The 23280-nt window shown below is 41.8% G+C and overlaps 1 protein-coding gene across 1 annotated transcript; it reads left to right on the top strand.

Annotated features, from left to right (window-relative positions):
- Positions 1–16477: 16477 nt before the first annotated feature.
- Positions 16478–21480, top strand: LOC117520610 (leucine-rich repeat neuronal protein 4). Its single transcript, XM_034181922.1, has 2 exons — positions 16478–16625; positions 20348–21480. Exon 2 carries the CDS (start codon positions 20354–20356, stop codon positions 21128–21130), a length of 777 nt encoding a protein of 258 aa, XP_034037813.1. The 5' UTR covers positions 16478–16625; positions 20348–20353; the 3' UTR covers positions 21131–21480.
- Positions 21481–23280: the final 1800 nt, after the last annotated feature.

The following is a 23280-nucleotide window of genomic DNA, read 5'->3' as shown; positions in this document are numbered from 1 at the left end:
GTACAGTACTGCATACAGACAGTACTGCAAAAGGTCCGGACTGAGTTGACATTACAGGCAACTGTAAATGTAACTACAAAAAACAACAAGACTCCTTCTCCTCCTACTCAGATTGAACCCGGCTCCATCAATAAAAATACATTTGTGTGGACTTTCCACAGAATCCAATTCAAACATTATCTATAAAAACAGATAAAGCTTTGTAAGTGTTACAGACAGATGCTGTAGAGTGTATATACTTCTGATTTACATACATTACAATAAATTGCAGCTTGACAGTAGTATGTAGTATTGTGTATAACAGTCAGAACTGAATGTGTCTTTTTTAGTGTACACTTACCTGTACATACTGAAATCGTTGATCTTTTATCCTTTCTGACTTGTGCTCAAATGGTACCCTGTACACCCTGTTGCATTGGAGAACACGATCACTGGTAGAAAGGCTGACACTGTTGATTCCTCCAAAGTTTGTATTGTCTTTGAGAACTCGCTGTTGTATTTCACACAGTCTGATCACATTATTCTGGATGACCAAGAGCCTCTTGTTGCTGGTTGAACATATAGTCCTCCCACCCTCATGTGCCAGTCTTGCAATTTTACAAAAAGAGAACATGCCTTTACAGAAACATACATGCAGTACTGTATGGACAGTAGTGGACCCCCCCCCCCCCCCCCCCCCCCCCACACACACACACACACACACAGTGTCCTTTATATTGGCAAAGTGATGTACTGAAATATCTGTATACAATGACCTTTCAATGACTAAAACAAAGACAGAAGGTGATGGGGGAGGTGATGGTCTAGTGGTTAAGCGTTGGCCTTAGACCAGAGGATCCTTGGTTCAAATCCCAGCCTGACCAGAAAATCAAAGGGACCTTGGGGAAGGTCCTTAATCCCCTAGTTGCTCCTGGTGTGTAGTGGGCACCTTGCATGGCAGCACCCTCACACTGGGGTGAATATGAGGCATTATTGTAAAGCGCTTTGAGTGTCTGATGCAGAAGCGCTATATAAATGCAGTCCGTTTACCATTTATTTACCATTACAGAAAAACAAAATCCAAATTGAAATGACCTGTTCTCTTCTCTGAATCTCCTGATTATAGTGGCCACAGAGAACCTGCTCAGATTCGGTTGTACCCTCTGTTCTGCTTCCCTCATTGTTGTGACATGCACAAGAACATGATCAGTTACAGTTGCTCATATTTAATCGGAAATTATTGTTCTTAGTCTTGGGCTCACTCTTGCTCTTCCTCGTCCAGCATGGGGTAGACTGAGGCAGAGTTTTTTGGGTTCCTTTATCTTGGAACCTGACTAGATTCGGAATATAAAGCTAAGAAACTTGGTATCCTTTATCAAGGGTACCAAAAGGTTTATTTTGGGGGGGAGCAATGAGCCCATTTATGGCCTACGCTCTGCTGGGCTGACGGCTAACCCCCTCTTTCCTAACCTAACCTAACCTCCCTCCGGGTGCTCTGGCTGCCTCCCACATCCAAAGACATGCAGGTTAGGTGAATTGGAAACGTTATAATTATCCAGGACTCCCCTGTAAAAGAGATCTCAATGGGACTAACCTGGTTAAATCCCACCTTGGCCACTCTCACTTTGAGCTACTGCCGTCAGGCAGAGGGTACACAGCCAGTAAACTAAGTACAAATAGATTGAAAACAGTTTCTATCCAACTGCTGTTAGAGCTTTGAATGCCACTGGAAGCAAATATCCATGTCACATCCCACGCTTGAAATAAGTTCAATATTTGTTAATGTGTAATATCCACTGCCACTGTGAAATATCCACAGTTTTGTACTTACTTTTTTCTTTATGTTTATTTTGTTTATTCTCTAAGCCTTTTAAGTCTGCATGTGATTTACTCAGGTTTATATGAGTATATGCAGTAAAAAGGCTTGCACCTTACTTTTCATTGTATTTGTTACCAGTGTTGCCACAGTTACTTTGAAAAGTTACTTTATACAATTCATTAGCAGCTTTATGCAGTTACTTTATTAGCAGCTGCGGACAACTTGTAACTTATAAGCAATGTAATTAATAAGGTAACAAATAATATAACTAGGTTACTCTTACAATTGAGTAATCAGCAAAGTAACTAATCAGCAAAGTAACTAATAGTTACTTTTCTGAGTACTCAATCTTGAAAATAACAGTTAGATTACTAGTTACTTTATTAGTTACATTCAGCAGCTGCTGACAAGTTGTCCACAGCTGCTAATGAAGTAACTGTGTAAAGTAACTGTAAAATGTAACTGTATAAAGTAACTTTTCAATGTAACTGTGGCAACACTGTTACAATAACAATAAAGAATCTGTATCTGTGTTTGTAGAGGCAAAGTGACCCTGTAAGAGACTAAAAAAAATTAAAAACAAACCATAAACATTTAAAATATTTGTTGCATCTGTCTTTTTCTGTTTCCTGATATAAACAAGGAGAGCATTCATCTGAATCAGTCTTGCACCATCTTGAGCTGATTTACACAAATAGAATATTCAATTGTTTCCACAGGAGACTCACATGATGTTAACAGCTTTTAGTAACTGATTGCTCTGCATAAGAAAAAATTACAGTGATGTCTCTCACAAATTCCTGATGAAGTACAAAGCGTGACTGTGTTGCAACAGCAGACAGTGACAAAGAAACATTCTAGGATTATTTCTGTGCAGGCTCTCAGTTGTCCAGGTGGTTTCCATAATAGAGAAGTTGTAGTACTTGTAGCTTGTACAAGCTTCTCTACTATTCTAGGATTATGATGAGAAGAATTTTGTATCAATCGCCATTTGCCACATTCAAGTATAAAAGTGGAACTCAAAGTTCTGTAAGACGGCTGCCTTATCCAAGAGCAGGAATGAATCACTGAAACCTCTGATAAGTTTCACCAACACATGAAGTCCACTTACCATCTGGTGAAACATATCAGCTCCCGAGGCTCGCTGACGTGGAGAAACTCGGTGGAGCAGATTTTTGTCTCACTCAGCCAAAACAGCCCGGATGGAATGAATCATCACTTGAGCAACCATTGCTTCCAGATCTTTGAGTTGAGATAAAATGGGATTTAGAGTACTACATATGAAAGAAGTCACACCCAGTCTGCTCTGTGTCAGCCTGATTCTCAGAAGCAAAGCAAAGTGGATCCTGGTTAGTACTTGGATGGGAGACCTCTTGGGAACAGCTCCTGACCCCTGGAGTCCCTTTATTCAGAGTAGCATCAAATGAGAATACATACACGTCATTCACAACCGACAGGCAGGTATAAAGTTTGCAGTTTTGCATTAATGTTATCTTGGTTCTTCCTGGGTGGTTCTTATGGCAACTGATCCAATCCCAAGCAAGGACTATTTGTATATAAAAAATATATTTCCTTTGCCCCCCTGAGCCCCCCACGAGGGCATTGCCCCTCGACCCCACCGGAGGCCCTGCGGCCCACTGGACCCCCAACTCAAGGATTTGAACCCCCCCTTTCACTTTCATATATACGGCCTTGCAGCCCCTCTCCAGGAGTCGGGTACCAGTGCCCAAGCTGTGCATGGAGGTGAGCCCGACTATCTCTAGTCGGTACCTCTCAACCTCCCTCACAAGCTCAGGCTCCTTCCCCCCCAGCGAGGTGACATTCCGCGTCCCGACAACCAGAGGCTGTGAGTGCGGACCGGGCCGCCAGGCCACCTGCCTTCGATCACCACCCAGTCTTCTCTGCACCCAACCTCCATGTCCCCCTCTGCAGGTGGTGAACCCACAGGAGGACAGGCCCACATCGGTCTTTTGGGCTGGGCCCAGCCTGGCCTCGTGGACTAAGGCCTGACCACCAGGCGCTCGCACGCGAGTCTCAACCCCAAGCTTGGCTCCAGGGTGGGGCCCCAGCTCCGCTGTACTGGGCGACGTCTTGGTCCTTGATTGCATACTGGTCATGGGAGCTTCTGAACTGCCCTTAGTCTGACCCGTCCCCTAGGACCTGTTTGCCATGGAAGACCCTACCAGGGGCACGAAGCCCCCAACAACATAGCTCCTAGGATCATCCGGGTACGCAAACTCCCCCACCACGATAAGGTGGCAGTTTGAGGGGGAGTAAATAAATCATCATAAATTGTAAATTCATGTAAATTTGATAGCTTAACTATTTTTGTGAATGACGCAACCGACAGGCTTGAAAAAACTCACACATGCGCACGAAGGTTCAAGCTTGGCTGATGCAAGCGCACATGATTCAAATCCATATAGTTTTTGCAAAAAATAAAAAGGTCGGATAGTTTTCTAACAGACCTCGTATTTAGCGGTGTTAATATTCGCATTTACATTATGAATATGTACGTTATGTATTAAAATAGCTGTATTTAATTTGGCGACCTTGTTTAACTCGCGAAATTCGCATAATAAATCCCACACGTCGTGGTCGGGGACAGTGCCTCTGGATTGGCAGACCGGGGTGGTGGTCCCTCTGTTTAAGAAGGGGGACCGGAGGGTGTGTTCCAACTACAGGGGATCACACTCCTCAGCCTCCCCGATAAGGGCTATTCCACAGTACTGGATAGGAGAATTCGACCGATAGTCAAACCTCTGATTCAGGATGAGCAGTGTGGTTTTCATCCTGGTTGCGGCACATTGGACCAGCTCTACACCCTCCATCGGGTGCTCGAGGGTTCATGGGAGTTCGCCCAACCAGTCCACATGTGTTTTGTGGATCTGGAGAAGGCATTCAACCGTGTCCCTTGAGGCACCCTGTGTGGGGTGCTCCGAGAGTATGGGGTCCGGGGTCCTTTGTTAAGGGCTATCCAGTCCCTGTACGACCGCAGCAGGAGCTTGGATCGCATTGCCGGTAGTAAGTCAAGCCTGTTTCCAGTGTACGTTGGCCTCCGCTAGAGCTGCCCTTTGTCACTGGTTCTGTTCATTACCTTTATGGACAGAATTTCTAGGCGCAGTCAGGGTGTAGAGGGGGTCCGGTTTGGGAACCACAGAATCTCGTCTCTGTTGTTTGTGGAGAATGTGGTTCTGTTGGCTTCGTCAAATCATGACCTTCAGCGTGTACTGGAGTGGTTTGCAGCCGAGTGTGAAGCGTCCGGGATGAAAATCAGCGCCTCCAAATCCGAGGCCGTGGTTTTCGACCGGAAAAAGATCCTTTGCCCTCTTCAGGTTGGTGGAGTGTCCTTGCCTCAAGTGGAGGAGTTTAAGTATCTCGGGGTCTTGTTCACGAGAGAGGGACGGATGGAGCCTGAGATTGACAGATTGAGCAGTGCAGTGATGTGGTCGCTGTATCAGACCGTCGTGGTGAAGAGAGAGCTGAGCATCTTTTCATTCACAACCAGTTGTGTTCGTTGCTCCCAGCATTTAAGTCCATCACCTGTAATGGTCTGGTCCCATCAGGACCCCTATCATAACAATTTTTCAGCGAATAAATAACTAAAATAGCTGGATTTACATGCAGACAGTTTCACAGTGAACACTATTCTGGCCCCAAGATGGCACCACAAGTCACATGATCAAACCCAGGCGCTGTAAGCTTTTTCAACCAGTGGAGGGAACTGTTGCTAATGTTGTTCTTGCAGCACATCGCTTTTAGTTTATTGCAAGAAAAAACTTTTTTTCTTTTTTCATTTGCATGTGTTTTCTTGGTTTGCATCATTTTGTGCTTTGCAGCGTTTCTCTATTTGATGACGATGCATTTGATTTTTTTTTTTTTCTTGCAGTGCGTTTGGCCTTTGTTGGCCACTGTACAAATAATATGCCAATAACTGTTAGCTTCATATCATATTGTCATTGATAGATTATGCATGAAAACTATAGGGATATCCTTGCTTTATATGTATATTGTGGTGGTGTGTGATTAGATACTTTAACTTTGTAGGCATAGGAATCCCTGTCAGTGAAGCTTGTCGACTGGCACATGACGTACTCCACACCCAAGAGTTCCTCCTCAGGGTTAGGCACTGGAGGAGCAAAGTTTGTTTGCAGCACATGCTCTTTGCCAAAGAGCACCTGTAGAAAGCAAGAGAGGACAGTGAAGAAAACACTCGATGAGTAGAGACTTGTGGCTGATGAAAGTGATACTTTTATTACATTCCTCAAAGATGTAATAAAATCATCTATGTTTATTTATTTGTCTGTCTGTCTGTTAGCAGGATTCCGTCAAAACTACTGCACGGATTTTGACGAAATTTTCACCAGATACATATTAGGTCATGGAAGAATTCACTGAATTTTGGAAGTGATCTGGATCCGAATCCAGATTCTGAATCAAGATTTCAATTTATATACGTTTTGAAGGATTACGTCAAAACTACTTCAAAGATTCTCACCAAATCTGCACCACAGATAGATATTAGGGCATGGAAGACGCCACTGAATTTTGGACGTGAACCGGATTGGCGGACGTCAGAAATCTCTGATTGCTCTTGTTCCAACATGTTACTTATCTCTGTAGCTCTCTGCATGGTTTGTCATATTCAATATGTCTACACTCCTGCTTTTACATGTTTTACTACAGGATGTATTAAGATTAATTTTCTCCATTCCTTAGTGTTTCTCGTAGAAGGAATTGTTTCCTTCCATGTCTCTTTATTTATATATATATATACTCAACAAAAATATAAACGCAACACTTTTGGTTTTGCTCCCATTTTGTATGAGATAAACTCAAAGATCTAAAACTTTTTCCACATACACAATATCACCATTTCCCTCAAATATTGTTCACAAACCAGTCTAAATCTGTGATAGTGAGCACTTCTCCTTTGCTGAGATAACACATCCCACCTCACAGGTGTGCCATATCAAGATGCTGATTAGACACCATGATTAGTGCACATGTGTGCCTTAGACTGCCCACAATAAAAGGCCACTCTGAAAGGTGCAGTTTTGTTTTATTGGGGGGGATACCAGTCAGTATCTGGTGTGACCACCATTTGCCTCATGCAGTGCAACACATCTCCTTCGCATAGAGTTGATCAAGTTGTCAATTGTGGCCTGTGGAATGTTGGTCCACTCCTCTTCAATGGCTGTGCGAAGTTGCGACAACGAACTGGAGTCAGGTCGAGACCCCAATGAGGACGACGAGCATGCAGATGAGCTTCCCTGAGATGGTTTCTGACAGTTTGTGCAGAAATTCTTTGGTTATGCAAACCGATTGTTTCAGCAGCTGTCCGAGTGGCTGGTCTCAGACGATCTTGGAGGTGAACATGCTGGATGTGGAGGTCCTGGGATGGTGTGGTTACATGTGGTCTGCGGTTGTGAGGCTGGTTGGATGTACTGCCAAATTCTCTGAAACGCCTTTGGAGATGGCTTATGGTAGAGAAATGAACATTCAATACACGAGCAACAGCTCTGGTTGACATTCCTGCTGTCAGCATGCCAATTGCACGCTCCCTCAAATCTTGCGACATCTGTGGCATTGTGCTGTGTGATAAAACTGCACCTTTCAGAGTGGCCTTTTATTGTGGACAGTCTAAGGCACACCTGTGCACTAATCATGGTGTCTAATCAGCATCTTGATATGGCACACCTGTGAGGTGGGATGGATTATCTCAGCAAAGGAGAAGTGCTCACTATCACAGATTTAGACTGGTTTGTGAACAATATTTGAGGGAAATGGTGATATTATGTATGTGGAGAAAGTTTTAGGTCTTTGAGTTTATCTCATACAAAATGGGAGCAAAACCAAAAGTGTTGCGTTTATATTTTGTTGAGTATATATATATGATTGGAATAGGGGAAAAAAGATAGGAGCATCTTATTTACAATATGTGAAGTGGAATTTAGATGTGATAAGGTGACATTAGTGCTGGGATTTGTAAACGAGTTGTTATTGCACATGATTTGTGGACATATTGCATGTGGTTATTTCACAGTGTTATTGTACAGTCTGACAGCAGCAGGGAGGAACGACCTGGGGTATCGTTCCTTCTTGCACTGAGGCTGCCTCAGCCTGTCACTGAAGGAGCTGCTCAGCTCCACTACAGTCCAGTGCAGAGGGTGAGAGGAGTTGTCCATGATGGATTTGAACTTGGCTAACACCCTCTACTCAGCCACCTCCTCCAGAGAGTCCAGAGGACAGCCCAGGACAGAGCTGGACTTCCTGACCAGCTTATTCATTCTTTCTCTCTCGCTGTGTGCTGCCCGGGGCCCAACATATAGCTACTTAGTATGTCCAAAGGTAATGGTCTCGAAGGGCATTGGTCGAATGGTAAACCCGTTTCTCATAAATCATGGTGACCTTTATCTAATCATTCTGACAGGGTTAGTGTTACAGACCTCAGCGTGCTGATTCATGCACTGGATCTGCCGTGCATCCATACATGATGTCTGCTGACCCTCCCCACCAGAGTGATTCCATGTGGCTGTTCCACTGTACAACACAAGCAATCAGATATACTTGAAATATAATATAATGTATTTTAGTTCAGTTTATTAAGATTAACATTTAGCATGGAAAACAAAGCTATACAATACAAATACAAAGCAATACAAAACATAAAAATACAAAGGTATACAAAGATAATAATTGAGTAACAATGGCAAGGGGCAACTTTTTTAAAACTATACATATAGCTACAACTAATAAGTAGCATTCCACAGCCAAAGTATTCTATACATACTTGGAATGGCATGATTCAACATCTTTTTGAAGGAATCGCATTGACCAGATGTGAGTAAAACCCCTCTAAGGAGTTCCTGCCTCACCGGCACCCATACTTGTTCAGCTGAACACCATTCAGCACCACCACTTTCACAGACTCATACAGCTGTATGCCAGAGGGATCCTGTAGAACACAGCAAATTTCCTGTTCCTTATTTATTATATTCTGGTGCCCATCTTAATTACCCCCATATTGGTTTAGATAGTTTTGCAAAAACACACAATTACTACAAAGACATTAACCCACCTGCATACAGCTTAGATGTTTGCTTGCAGTTTTCCCAGTGAGCATCAATTGCCTCTGTTGACTTGAACAGGTGGATTCCATCAATGTCAAGGCCTGCTGGTCTCTTGAATTCAGCAATGGTGCACTCACTTGCTGAAGCTGTTTCCTGTAGTAACAGTCAATCACTTTTATCATAGCTTTACCTTAAAATGTCAAATCATATTCCAACAAAACAAACAAACAAAAGTAGAAACATCCGTGGTTGTAGGACAGAAGTAGAGCAATTTGTGTGTGAAATGGAGTGTGCCCTACACAGACGGCTCTGTCACAAGCCTGGTGGGATGAACCACCATCACATGGTGCCCAAACTACTTCTTGTTTAGTTTGTAACAAGGTAAAGTTATAGCAAATTTTCCCAGGACTGAAATAATTGCAACACAAGCACACACACAAACTGATTAAAATCTTTGTGTAAAACAAGAAAATTGATAGAATGTGCATATATTGTAACATCAGTCAGGTATCAGTCTACTGACAGGTTCTCAATATGCCTAACTTTTCTGTCACCACAATTAGCAGGAGAGTTCAATACACGCTATATTTTCCTACAAAACAAGCAAAAGGCAAAGAAAATCTGACTTACCTGAGCGAAACAACAGCAGAAAAAGTGCTTTGCTTACTTTCACACACTGTGGAAGTAAGCGAAGTGGCGGTGGCCATTTGCAAAATCCTGCGTGCGAACTCTGACCTCTAGCGGTGCGCTACCTTACTTCCCTGTTGAGCTGGTCAACAACACTAAATGATTGGTCTGTTGAGGCCTTGTTTGTCCAGGTAAAACTGGAGCTGGTGTCAGGAAGGGCATGTGGTGTAAAATGTGTGTCATATCCCAATGTGGATCTGTGCTTGTTCGGCTGTGGCGACCCTGAAGACTTGGAGTAACCGAAAGTCTACTACCCCCACATGAAAGTAGCAGTGTTGGCCACAGTGGGCACCAGACCGAAGGTTTGGAGATGAGAGAAGCCAACAAGCAAGTTCATTTCAAACAGCATCCAACCACACCTGCTCCTGATCTCCATCATGCATGTAATGATAAGATTATTCCCTGCACTAATCCCTGGCGGGTTGCAGGCTAACATATTATGAACAAGCTTGCTTTTTGTTGTTTATGTTGTGCAATAAGGTAACCAAATCAGGTTGTCCTCATTATATGCTGTTTTAATTTAGAGACTATACAAGAGTCACATTCATGGGGTTGGGGTAGTGGCCCAGTGGATAAGTACACTTTTTTTCCACAGCAGAAGGTTCCTGGTTCAAGGCCATTCTTGCTAAATCACCCATACATTATGGAGTTGCGTCAGGAAGGGCATCCCATACAAAACCTGTGCCAAATCCCAATGTGAATCTGTACTGGATCTGGTGTGGCAACCATGAGTTTATTCAGCTCCATTTATTTAATTGTTTCTGAGCTGTCTGCCTCATCTCGTGTACTTATCATCAGGCCGGGAGATATGTTTCAGTTCTGCTCTGGTTCTACCCTCCACTGCACCTTTACCTCTGCCCCAAGTACTGCTGATATACCGGCGCTGGTCCTAACAAATCTCTGTGCAGCGCTTGACTGTACACCCTTATTGTGATGTTGGTCTTTAATTTAATTCCGAATGGCATTTTAAAAAGTCTTTAAAAAATTTAAATCGATCTTGGCTTAAGCTGTAGGCTGGGGCAGATCTGGGGGAAACCCCCACCAAATGCTGTTTTAGAACCCCCTATTCAGCAACAAATGACTCAGGTAGATACATTTGTACCAAACCATGATTCAGAAAGGTGTAACAAGGGTGTCCACTTTTTTAGCCACAGACATTTGAAATGTTCTCTTATTTGTCATCATAATGTCAGAGCATCACATTCAATATTGTACAGTACAAGTTTAAATGAATAAAAAACAAGTTATAAAGTATATTTTATCTTTAGTGCATTTTGTAGATTTTCAATTCAATTTCAATTTATTTTCTTTATATAGTGCCAAATCACAATAACGCTGCCTCAAGACATTTCACTTGGGTAAGGTCTAACTTTTGTGTTTTATATTAAGTTTGTGTTAATGGTTTCCTCTGTGATCGACAGCCTCACAGGTCATGGTAATGGTGCTCCCTCTTAATGGTGGAACATGGCACATTTCTATCCAATGCTTCCAATGTTTTTGTTCATTCCTTATTTGTTGTGACGCTGGGGTTCTGTTGGACTGTTAGAATAAAAGTTTGTTAAATATTTAGTGTTAATTTGTTCCTCCTTTCTCAGTCATTTTTTTAAAATCATAGACACACTCTAAAAAAGGAACTACTGTCTCAATGAGGAAAAAATGATGCAACAATGTGCACTGATTTTTAAAGTTATTTCAATTCAGTTATTCAAACTTTCAACTGAGTTAATGTCACAAGACTTCTCTAGTTTTGAAATAACTTTAGTTCAGCTGAAATAACTTAAAAAAAATCTATGCAAATTGTTACATTATTTTTTTCTCGTTGAGACAGCGGTTTATTTTTTTTAGAGTGCAGATGCTGAAGGTGGCTCCTAATGAGGAACCTGAAGTACAGATCCAAAATTTTGCTCCAAAAGATCTGTCTTAATTCTTTAGAATTTTTCCCCCTCCACTTTTAAATAGAGGTCGGTGATACCAGGAATTTTGGCATTGATCCGATACCAAGTAAATACAGGCCCAGTATCGCCGATACCGATACTTTTTCATATTTAAACTAGATCCAAAGGATCCAAAAGACCTAGGATAGAATTTCGCCAAACATTGTACGTGACAACAAAATACTTTATTATCACAATCAACATTTTTGTTTAAAAATATCACTCAACACAACTTAAACTCTCCTGAGGTAGAGAGCTTGACAAACCACAATACAAGGGTGCGCTGCTCTGTGTTGTGTGACACAGCACAGTGCTGCTCTTACACACAGAGAGTAGACTTTGATGAATCTGCATGCGCAGCAGTCAGTACATGCGGGAGAGAAAAAAAAGCTTGAGTATCGATCTTTTTACACAAGGATTGTTCAATATCAATACCAGCGTTGGTATCGATATTAGATCGATCCACCCACCTCCACTTTTAAACACAAGAAACCACAAGTGCCAGAGGTAACCTCTAATTATGCCAATTACTCATTTTGAAGCTTTTGCAGATTAAACCCAAAAGTATGCACAAAACACACTAAGAAGTTGTTACATTTGAACTATGACTTACGGCAAAACAGCATAAGACAGCTGTGTTTTCATGAACATGATGACCATTTGTAATGACAGAGGCATGAGACAGAGTACGCCCACAAAAACATGAAGAAAAACCACTGCAGAGTGATACAACAAAAAGCAAGTGAAACTACAATAGCACTCAAATACGTGCCCATGAAGTAAACTGAAAATCAGGGATTAAAAATAAATAAATGAGTTTACACAAGGAAAAACCCAAAATGCACAAAATAAATAAATAAAAATTGGTGCCAAATGCAAAAACAAGTAATTCCACTAATTTCTGAAATCTTTTGGAATCTTCCAGGCTGTTTAAGAGGCTATCTTAGTTTATTTCAACCTTTGACCCAGTTAAGAAAAGCTAAAGTAAATCTATTTTGTAACTGTTATTTTTTAATATGATAATAAAATAGACATTCCAAGTGACTAAATACACATATAGAATAGAATAGAAGCTTGTCATTGTACACATACAAGGAGTTTAGGTGTACCATATCGTATTTTCTGTGCCATATTGCTTGATAATATGTGCTGTAGGGGAAACTTGACTTTGAATTTAACCGCCTGCATGGACTTTTCATCAAATACATATTCTTTTGTTACTACACCATGTTGTTTTGAATTCCTGTTTTCTGTTTCTTCACCTTTTTAACTTCTTGTCTTTCGGCTGTTCCCGTTAGGGGTCGCCACAGCAGATCAATTGTTTCCATCTCACCCTGTCCTCTGTATCTTCCTCTGTCACACCAACCACCTGCATGTCCTCTCTCAGCACATCCATGAACCTCCTCTTTGGTCTCCCTCTTCTCCTCCTGCCTGGTGGCTCCATCCTCAGCATCCTTCTCCCTATATACCCTGGGTCCCTCCTCTGCACATGTCCAAACCATCTTAATCTCACCTCTCTGACTTTGTCTCCAAATCGTCCCACCTTAGCTGTCCCTCTGATATATTCATTCCTAATCTTGTCCATTCTTGTCACTCTCAAAGAGAATCTCAACATCTTCAGCGCTGCCACCGCTAGCTCTGCCTCCTGTCTTTTTGTTAGTGCCACCGTCTCTAAACCGTACAACATAGCTGGTCTCACTACTGTCTTGTAAACTTTCCCCTTCACTCTTGCTGATATTCTTCGGTCACAAATCACTCCTGCCACCTTTCTCCACCCACTCCACCCTGCCTGCACTCTCTTCTTCACCTCTTTAGCACACTCTCCATTACTTTGAACAGTTGACCCCAAATATGTAAACTCATCTTAAACTCATACTTTCACAACTTCTACTCCTTGTAACTGCACTATTCCACTGGGCTCCCTCCCATTCACACACATGTACTCAGTCTTGCTTCTACTGCCTTTCATTCCCCTTCTCTCCAAAGCATATCTCCACCTCTCCAGACTAGACTCAACTTGCTCCCTACTCTCACTACAGATCACAATGTCATCTGCAAACATCATAGTCCCTGGGGACTCCTGTCTGATGTCATCCGTCAACCTGTCCATCACCACTGCAAACAAGAATGGACTCAGAGCTGATCCTTGGTGTAATCCCACCTCCACCTTGAATGAGTCTGTCATTCCGACTGCACATCTCACCGCTGTCACACTATTCTTATACATGTCCTGCACTACTCTAACATACTTCTCTGCCACTCCAGACTTCCTCATACAATGCCACAACTCTTCTCTTGGCACCCTATCATAAGCTTTTTCTAAGTCCACAAACACACAATGTAACTCTTTCTGTGCTTCCCTGTACTTCAACAGTATTCTCAGAGCAAACATTGCATCTGTAGTGCTCTTTCTTGGCATGAAACCATATTGCTGCTCACAGATGTTCACCTGTTTTCTAAGCCTAGCTTCTACTACTCTTTCCCATAACTTCATGCTGTGGCTGATCAGCTTTATGCCTCTGTAGTTACTGCAGCTCTGCACATTACCCTTGTTCTTGAAAATAGGAACCAGCACACTTTGTCTCCACTCCTCAGGCATCCTCTCACTTTCCAAGTTTTTATTAAAAAATCTGGTTAGAAACTCTACTGCCATCTCTCCTAGACATTTCCATGCCTCCACTGGAATGTCATCTGGACCAACTGCCTTTCCACTCTTCATCCTCTTCATAGCAGCCCTCACTTCTTCCTTACTAATCACTTGTACTTCCTGATTTACTCTCACCACATCATCCAGCCTTTTCTCTCGCTCATTTTCTTTATTCATCAGCTCTTCAAAATATTCCCTCCACCTTCTCAGCACACACTCCTCATTTGTCAGCACATTACCATGTGCATCTTTTACCACCCTAACCTGCTGCACGTCCCTTTGTCTGGCCAATCGGTACAAGTCCTTTTCTCCTTCCTTACTATTCAACTTCTTGTACAGCTCACAATATGCCTTTTCCTTCGCTTTTGCCACTTCTCTTTTCGCCTTGCGCCGCATCTCCTTGTACACCTGTCTACTTTCTTCATCTCTCCGATTATCCCAAAACTTTTTCGCCAACCTCTTTCTTCTTATGCTTTCCTGGACCTCTTCATTCCACCACCAAGTCTCCTTGTCTTCCTTCCACTGTCCAGATGTCATACCCAGTACTGTCCTAGCTGTCTCCCTCACCACATCTGCAGTACTTTTCCAGTTGTCTAAAATTGCTTCCCCTCCAACCAGTGCTTCTCTCACCTGCTTGCTAAATTTAACACAACAGCCTTCCTCCTTCAGCTTCCACCATCTGATCCTTTGTTGAGCTCTCACTCTCTTCTTCTTCTTTACCTCTAAAGTCATCCTACAAACAACCATCCTATGCTGTCTAATGACACTCTCTCCTGCCACCACTTTACAGTCTCTGACTTCTTTTAGCTTGCATCTCCTATGAAGAATGTAGTCCACCTGTGTGCACCTTCCTCCACTCTTATATGTTACCCTGTGCTCCTCCCTTTTCTTAAAGTAGGTATTCACCACAGCCATTTCCATCCTTTTTGCAAAATCAACTACCATCAGTCCTTCCCCATTCCTATCCTTGATACCATATCTACCCATTACTTCCTCATCACCTCTGTTCCCTTCACCAACATGCCCATTGAAGTCCGCTTCTATCACCACTCTTTCATGCTTGGGGACACTCTCCACCACCTCATCTAACAGACTCGAGAAATCTTCTTTCTCCTTCATCTCACAACCTACCTGTGGGGCATACGTACCTTTTTAACACTTTGTAAAAAACTTGTAACTGTTAGAATGGCCTATAAGCAGTGGGTCACCCCTCTGAGTCTGGTCTGCTTGAGGTTTCTTCCTGAGTATCATCAGAGGGGGTTTTTCCTTACCACTGTCGCCTGTGTACTTGCGCTAGGGATTGGTAAGGTTAGACCTTAATTATAACATTTGCCTTGAGGCAGCTTTGTTGTCATTTGGCGCTATAAAAATTAAATAAATTGAATTGAATTTCTGCCAAGGTGTATGTAAAGGTTTGAGTTGGACCTGTTTGACGGCCTGTCATGATGATGGTTCCAGGACGGGTTGCTTGATTTTATTCTTGCCATTGTCTGTCTTATGATAAATCACGAAGTTATGGGTCGACATTTATTTCTGGGCCTTAAATTTTGGGGATGATCTAGATATAGACCAGTTCTAGAGCTTTTTTTAAAAAAAAAAACATTGCAAGATACAGCTGTTTGACATTTACTTTGGCAGCTCATTTTATATTTGTCATATTAAATGGAAAATTTAATTTGAGTCTTGTGACTCTTGTTGGTTTTGTGTTTCTTGAACAGGTTGTATTTTTTGTACAGGTTGAAGTGAAGCAGAATAAGTTGGAAAGTTGAAACAAGGAGGAAACTCCTGCCCTAGTTCTGCCCCTGCCAGTCTGGGCACTTTGCATAAGTTAAAAAAAAAAAATTCTTGTGCCAGCTTTGCCCCATAAAAGGATAAGAGAGGAGAAAGCCTTAGCGTTTCCCTCCTGCTTGTCGCAAAGTGTGTTACATGAGGCGCAGTGGGCCTACACTAAATATACAGGCATGCATTGTATGGACCCCCGTCTGCTCAGACATACATGCACACTGTGAGATAATCTCTTGCACTGTTTCACAACACCGACACAGTCACGAGCAGCTTTATAAAAGTTTGAAACAAGTACTCAGATACAGACAGCTACACCTCCAGATTACTGCAACAAGCACAAGCCTGCCTCATAGAGATACTCAGCACATTAATATGCTGTGCAGCATGTCAGCAAATAGTGGCAACCCCCCGTCCTTAACAACACGCACGCAAATTCCACACAAAGAAATAAAAGCACTATGAGGGCCGGCTTGAAACCCTGTTGAGAAAAAGGCACAGAGTGAAAAAAAAAAAACGTACAGAGGAGAGACTGAAGGAGAGAAGGGGAGGGAAAAGCACTCAGGGGAAAATTGGGGGTGTTGGAATTAGGAGGAGGAGAAGTAAGCCTGATGGAACCAGCATAAGACGTGAGACCAGAACTGAAACGACAGACGGAACCGTAAAAGCAGCTCAAGGAAGAAACTTCAAATATTATCATCCAACAGGTAACGTGAGCCAGATTCCGAACTTTATTCATCTCTTTCACTCTGTCGCTAAAGTGATTTAGTGAGTTGTGCTGCCAAAAATGGAGTGGATACAATTGTGCTCATCAGTGGCACATGTGACCGAGCGCTGGGCTCACTTTAAAATGAATTAGGTAAGATGATTATTTTTTTTTTTTTTGTCGTAATCAAAGTTTCCATTTGAGTTCCAGTTCCCACAGAATCTAAAAGGCTGACTGCCAGGAGAAATAAAGCACAGATGAGGTCACCCCAATACTTTCATCTTTCAAGATTATTTACCCAAAGTTGTTTACACAGTCCAAACGAGAACAGAGTAAATTTGGTTGGTGGTTGTGGTTTTCAGATTCCCGTATGATTATACACAAAGCCATATAAAGTTAAGTGGTCATTTTTCTGAGTTGCTTAAATATGGTCAATCCTCTGAAATGTAAACAAGTGCCAAGATTCTGTCTCCTTAGAGGCACTATGGATCTTTTTTGGCATGTGTCTCTCTCTCTCTCTTTTTTAAACCCTGTCTTATATTTGACATGACATACAGCAAAATTCTCACTGTTAATCCAACTTGCATTGCGTTAAAATTACATGATTTCTGAGTTCATCTAATTAGCCTCAATGCGAAGCGGAGAGCAGCTATTGTAATGGTCGTATCGGTTTGTCTGTCTGAGGTGATATCTTAAAAATTAAAAAAAACAATTTCAATCAAATTTAGTGGATAAACATCCTCTCACAACATAGGTCATGCCAAAGTTATATGTCATCATCACTAATCAGATAACAAAATGTGGTTTTCTGCATAGACTCCTGCTGTCCTAGTACTAATAAATGTGTCAGACCGTTGACATCAATGAAATACTGCACAAATATTCAGCCCCTTGATATTTCAGATTTTAACGTGTTTATGCCATTTCAAATACAAAAAGTAAATCAAGCTTCTCAATATAAACATTTCTAAAATGATCAAACTCAAAGCAAATCTCTACAATTTGATTTAAATTAATTAAAAATACCAAAGCCAAGATGATGGGTTGCACAAGTAATGGGACCCTTTGGCATAATATCTATAAATAATAAAGGATTTATTAACCAAGTAAGCTTGGTTAATAAATCCTTTATTATATAGCTGTTTTTTTTTACAAATTAGCTGAGTCAACAAAATTTAATAGATATTTATGGAGTATGTTCATGTCCGACTTGGTTTTGGTAATTGTGTTTTAGCGTTCTGGTTTGTAACAAAGTTTTCAATGTGTTCTTGACCGTTAGGAGCTGCGTTTTCATCTTGTTGGTCTTCATTTTGCATGTCCACTTTGAGTTTGTTTGCTGTTAATTCCTCCAATTCAAACTCGTCAGTGTAATAAAATTTGCTCAGAGAATGGTCCTCTTCATCGCTCATAATTTCTATGCTCGCTTTTTGTTTTATTTTGCTTTTAAATTACTTGTTTAACCAGGGGAAAATGCCAAATTTCATGCGGTGGAAAATTGTAAACAAAGTCGCAAATCTGATACGCAATGTGGACCAATTGTCATGGTAACAGTCTGAGATGGGAAAATCTCAAACTAGAAATCAGCCAGTCAATGTGCACGTACTATCGTAGCCATATAATAATCAGTTTTATTGTCAGTTTTCTTCAGACAAGTCAGGGGATGGATACATGAACATTTCCAACTCACTGAATATGTCTTAGACTTTATTTACATCAATTAAGGGGCCGAATACTTTTGCAAGGCACGGTAAGGATGTTAAAAGAAGACAAAATGTTTGCTGGTGGTAGTGAGACACTGAAATCACCTGGAAGCCTTGTTCTCAATGAATATTGCACTTCAGGTAGTTTTAAATAGCAGATATTCACACTAATGCTTTGAAAGTGTATTTTCAACACCACAGAGAAGACTTTAGCATGGTTCAGATTTGAAATTGTGAATCTATACCATAGTTAAACCTCTCAGGTGAGATTTGACCTCATAACCTTCTGGTTATGAGGTGAAAGCACCACCAATGAAAAAAGTCCAAATCCAAACAATTCCATAAGTTGACCTCACAAAAAATATATAATTTCTCTTCTCTGAACAAATTGTTTCATAAAAGCAAAATGATCTCACAAGTTATAACATTCATTATTATTATTATTATTATTATTATTATTATATTTGGTGTTACTGTAATATTGTCAAACATCTTGTGCAATATATCTTCCAGTCATTTCACATAAATTTGTTGTACTCAAAAAACTCACGTTTTCGTCTTCAAATGATGAAAAAATGAAAAAGAGAACTGCTCAGTGTGAAAGCCTCAAGAAGACCAAAAACAAAGCTCCAAGGCACTCTGTGAAAATTAAATTAAAAAGCCTTTATTGTGGCATGGCTATATAATTAAAATTCGCACCAACGCGTTTCAGCCCAGCATGGCCTTCATCAGGATGTCAAACAGGTTATTCCTCCGCACGTCTGTCTCAGTGTGCCGAAAAAGTGCTGATGTCCACGTCTTTTCACAATTCCTGTGCTAGTCACACGACGTCCCGGATAAAACACAGCGTCCAGTTTGGAAATGAACGGCACATTCCACTGTTACAGGAGTTTTTGTCATGGAAAGAGGAGCGGAGGCTTCGCGCGTTGCGGCGGTGCCGCATGGCGCAAAGCAGCGCCGTGATGAAGCCTCACGGGACATGTTCTGGTATGTCCAGGCACATCCACAATTTCTCGGATAATCACTCGATGGAAAAACCACCGACAGCTGTCTGAACGCCATCTCAAAGCTGTCCTGTGAGACCAAAACGGAGGTGGTTTTGTCTCGCTCCAGTAGCGAATCCATCGTGACGCGCGAAGCCTCCGCTCGGCTTTCCATGACAAAATCTCTTGTTAAAAGTGAAATCTGCTGGAAAATGGTTGATGTCCAGCTCTTGTGATAACCAGAGAAATGGCACACGATGGTCACGGATCCAGACAGCCATCCGTTTAGAAATGAAATGGTCGTTCAGCCTGTCGATGGCGGCTTCGGAGCGCGGCGCGCCCCACAGCCGCTGTGGGCCGTCCTTAAAGCAACAGTAACACTCCTTATTCTCTACCAAGCCCGTAACATTTTCACCGAAAGCCAGATAAATTTTTCTAATGGTTTCCAGCTGCCAGTCTCTAACAGTTTCTGAAAAAATTCTGATGGGAAAAAAAGCCCAAATCATTCTGCCATTTCCTGGCAATGAAAATCCGACGAGGGGGCTGGACCACTCCTCGCTCCAAGCCTGCTTACAGGCGAATGACGCAACCGACAGGCGTGGAAAAACTTACGCATGCGCACGAGGGTTCAAGCTTGTCTGATGCAATCACACGTGATTCAAATCCATATGGTTTTTGAAAAAAATAATAAGGTCGGATACTTTTCTAATAGACCTCGTATATTGTATCTCTACATGGAATTCCTTGTTTAATTAATTGCTGACATCCTGGCACTGCAAATTCCTGGAAGGTCTGCAAAAGTCTTGTCTGCAGGAATTCAACACTTTGCCCTTTTTTAAAATACATACTTGATATATGTATATTTGCAATATTTATAAATTATTTTAAAATTCTACAATGGTTGGGTGTAGTAACTGACACCTAAGATAGGAAAGGCAATGAGAACCAAGCAGCTGAGTGGGTGTATATATGCTTAATCTTTGCAATGACCCATATGACTGTATGTTTTTGTATTGACCATCTTATCATATTTGCTCACAGAGATGACCTCACTGTGCAGGACCGTGGCTCTGCTTCTCCTTTTCATCCACTCCCACCTCTTCACTCAAGCTCTCCCGACTTCACCTCCTGCCACTCGACGTCCACAAATTTTGTTTGTAACCGCTATGGACTTTGTTGATGACTACTATTACGATGGTGACTCGCACAGCGACAGCACCCCTCCCAGGATCCGAGCTTCTGTGAGGCCACCCCTGCTCCTCCATGAGCCCCAGCTCTGCCAGTACAATCCCTGTCTGGAGAATCAGGAGCCCTGTGCCCACCTGTCAGCACAAACTGGGTGCCTCTGTCCTGGAATGACTGGGATTGATACGCCTCCACATGCACCACGAATCCAACAATTGCTGCCCATCAGTGAAGGGGATGATGCAGGGAAGGTGGAGGTACGCTGGTGTGCTCCATCCTCAGCAGTGTCTGGTTACAGAGTGGTGGTGGAGGGACGGGGAGGGGATGCCATGGAATTTGGCGAGGCTTTGCGACGGGGGACAGTGGGATCTTTGGAAGTTGGAACTAAGGTGTGTGTAGAGGCGGTGAACCTTGCAGGGCATAGTGTGCCTACAGAATTCTCCTGCATGCGGTACAACCCTCCTGAATCTTCCAACCATATGCTGGCAGGGGTCATAGGGGGAGGAGTAGCCTTCCTTCTACTCATCTCCATAGTAGCTGTGATCCTGTGGAAATATCAAACATGTGTAAAGGGAAAGAGAGACTCCACTGAGGGATTAGGGAACCCGTCTTACACCACCGAGGGACACTTGTAAAGAGGACAACACAGAGCTAAAGCTCCCTTAGATATGGGATACAGCACAAACATCGCCTTTACTGTGATGGTACTGAGTTTTAGAATAATTAAGGTAATGTTTACACTCCTGTTTCAAGGAATATGTGCTGTAAATATGAACAGAACGTAGCATCAGTGCTCATAGAGTAAGAAAAATGTAGATGTCGTAATTTGGGGCAAAAACTACAGGTTTATTTGCTGGCAAATTAACTTCTGTAGAGATGTATAGTTTCTTTAAATCTTCTGACAGAGTGATTGTAAATAGTCTTTAGGATACACTATAATTTCTGTACTAAACTAAAACTCATTTTAATAAACCACTGCACAATGTTCAGTTTGAATGATGGCCTTCTTGGAAACCAAAGTGACACATTTCTTTTACAATGGCTATGCACCGATGCTCCACATCCAGCCTGATGGAGCTTGAGAGGTGCTGCAAAGAGGAAAAAACTGCCCAAAGATAAGGTGTACCAAGCTTGTGGCATCATATTCAAGATGACTTGAGGCTGTAATTTCTGCCAGTGCATCAACAAAGTGTTGACCAAAGGCTCTGAATACTTACGTACAACCCCAATTCCAATGAAGTTGGGATGTTGTGAAAAATGTAAATAAAAAAGAACACAAGGATTTGCAACCTATATTCAACTGAATACACAACAAAGACAAAATATTTAATGTTCAAACTGATCAACTTTGTTTTTTTGTGCAAATATTTGCTCATTTTGAAATGGATGCCTGCAACATGTTTCAAAAAAGCTGGGACAGTGGTATGTTTACCACTGTGTTACATCACCTTTCCTTCTAACAACACTCAATAAGCATTTGGGAACTGAGGACACTAATTGTTGAAGCTTTGTAGGTGGAATTCTTTCCCATTCTTGCTTCTTGTACGACTTCAGTTGTTCAACAGTCCGGGGTCTCCGTTGTCGTATTTTGCGCTTCATAATGCGCCACACATTTTCAATGGGCAACAGGTCTGGACTGCAGGCAGGCCAGTCTAGTACCCACACTCTTTTACTACGAAGATTGTGAACGCCTGAGCTTTTTGGGGATACTCCTTTTATACCCAATCATTACACTCATGTGTTTCCAGTTAGATGTTCTTTGAACATTCATCAACTTTCCCAGTCTTTTGTTGCCCCTTCGCAACCTTTTTGAAATGTGTTGCAGGCATCCATTTCAAAATGAGCAAATATTTGCACAAAAACAAAAAAGTTTACCACTTTGAACATTAAATATCTTGTCTTTGTGGTGTATTCAATTGAATATGGGTTGAAGAGGATTTGCAAATCATTGTATTGTGTTTTTATCTACATTTTACACAACGTCCCAACTTCATTGGAATTGGGGTTGTACATGTGATTTCTCAGGTTTTAATTTTAATGAATTTGCAACAATTTCAAAAAACTTTTTTCATGTTTCCATTATGGGGTGTTATGAGTAGAATTTTGAGGGGAAAAAAAATAATTCATTCAGTTTTGGAAGAAGGCTGTAATATAAAACGTGGAAAAAGTGAAGTGCTGTGAATACTTTCTGGATGCACCGTATGAACAAAAGACATTATTGATACATCATGTTGGAATATTATAAAAGTGAGCTCACTAAGAAGTATTCTGGCTTTAATGAGAATGAAGCAAGTCTTAAACAGACCGTTAAACCCATTATTGCCAGTGCTTCTCCCCAGATTCTGTAGCTTGAAGCGGATGAGAGTCTATGACTCCCCATGGATAGGACCCCAGTCCAACATAGGTTTATGACCCCAACCAAGGCTGGCACACATTTACAAATTTGTGCACTGGGACAATGCAGGTGAAGTGTCTTGTCCAAGGACATAGACAACAAACATGAGACAGGTTCAAACCCAGGTCTACATATTGGCATGAAATCTCCTTATCCACTGAACTACCTGCATAATTTCTTAATGTAACATTTAAATCAACTTTACTAATTCAACAATTTTTAAACAAAATGAATGTGTAAAGGGTAGAATAGTAGTTAGCACTACTGAATTGCAGCGAGAAGGACCTGGGATCAATTCCCTCCTGGTTCTTTCTGTGTGGAGTTTGCATGTTCTCCCCATGCTCGCATGGGTTCCCTCCGGGTGTTCCGGCTTCCTCCCACTTCCAAAGA

Source organism: Thalassophryne amazonica, chromosome 11 (assembly GCF_902500255.1).
Source record: "Thalassophryne amazonica chromosome 11, fThaAma1.1, whole genome shotgun sequence".
Classification (NCBI taxonomy): domain Eukaryota; kingdom Metazoa; phylum Chordata; class Actinopteri; order Batrachoidiformes; family Batrachoididae; genus Thalassophryne; species Thalassophryne amazonica.
Note: the sequence above shows the minus strand (reverse complement) of the source record. Positions and strands in the feature narration are given on the sequence as shown.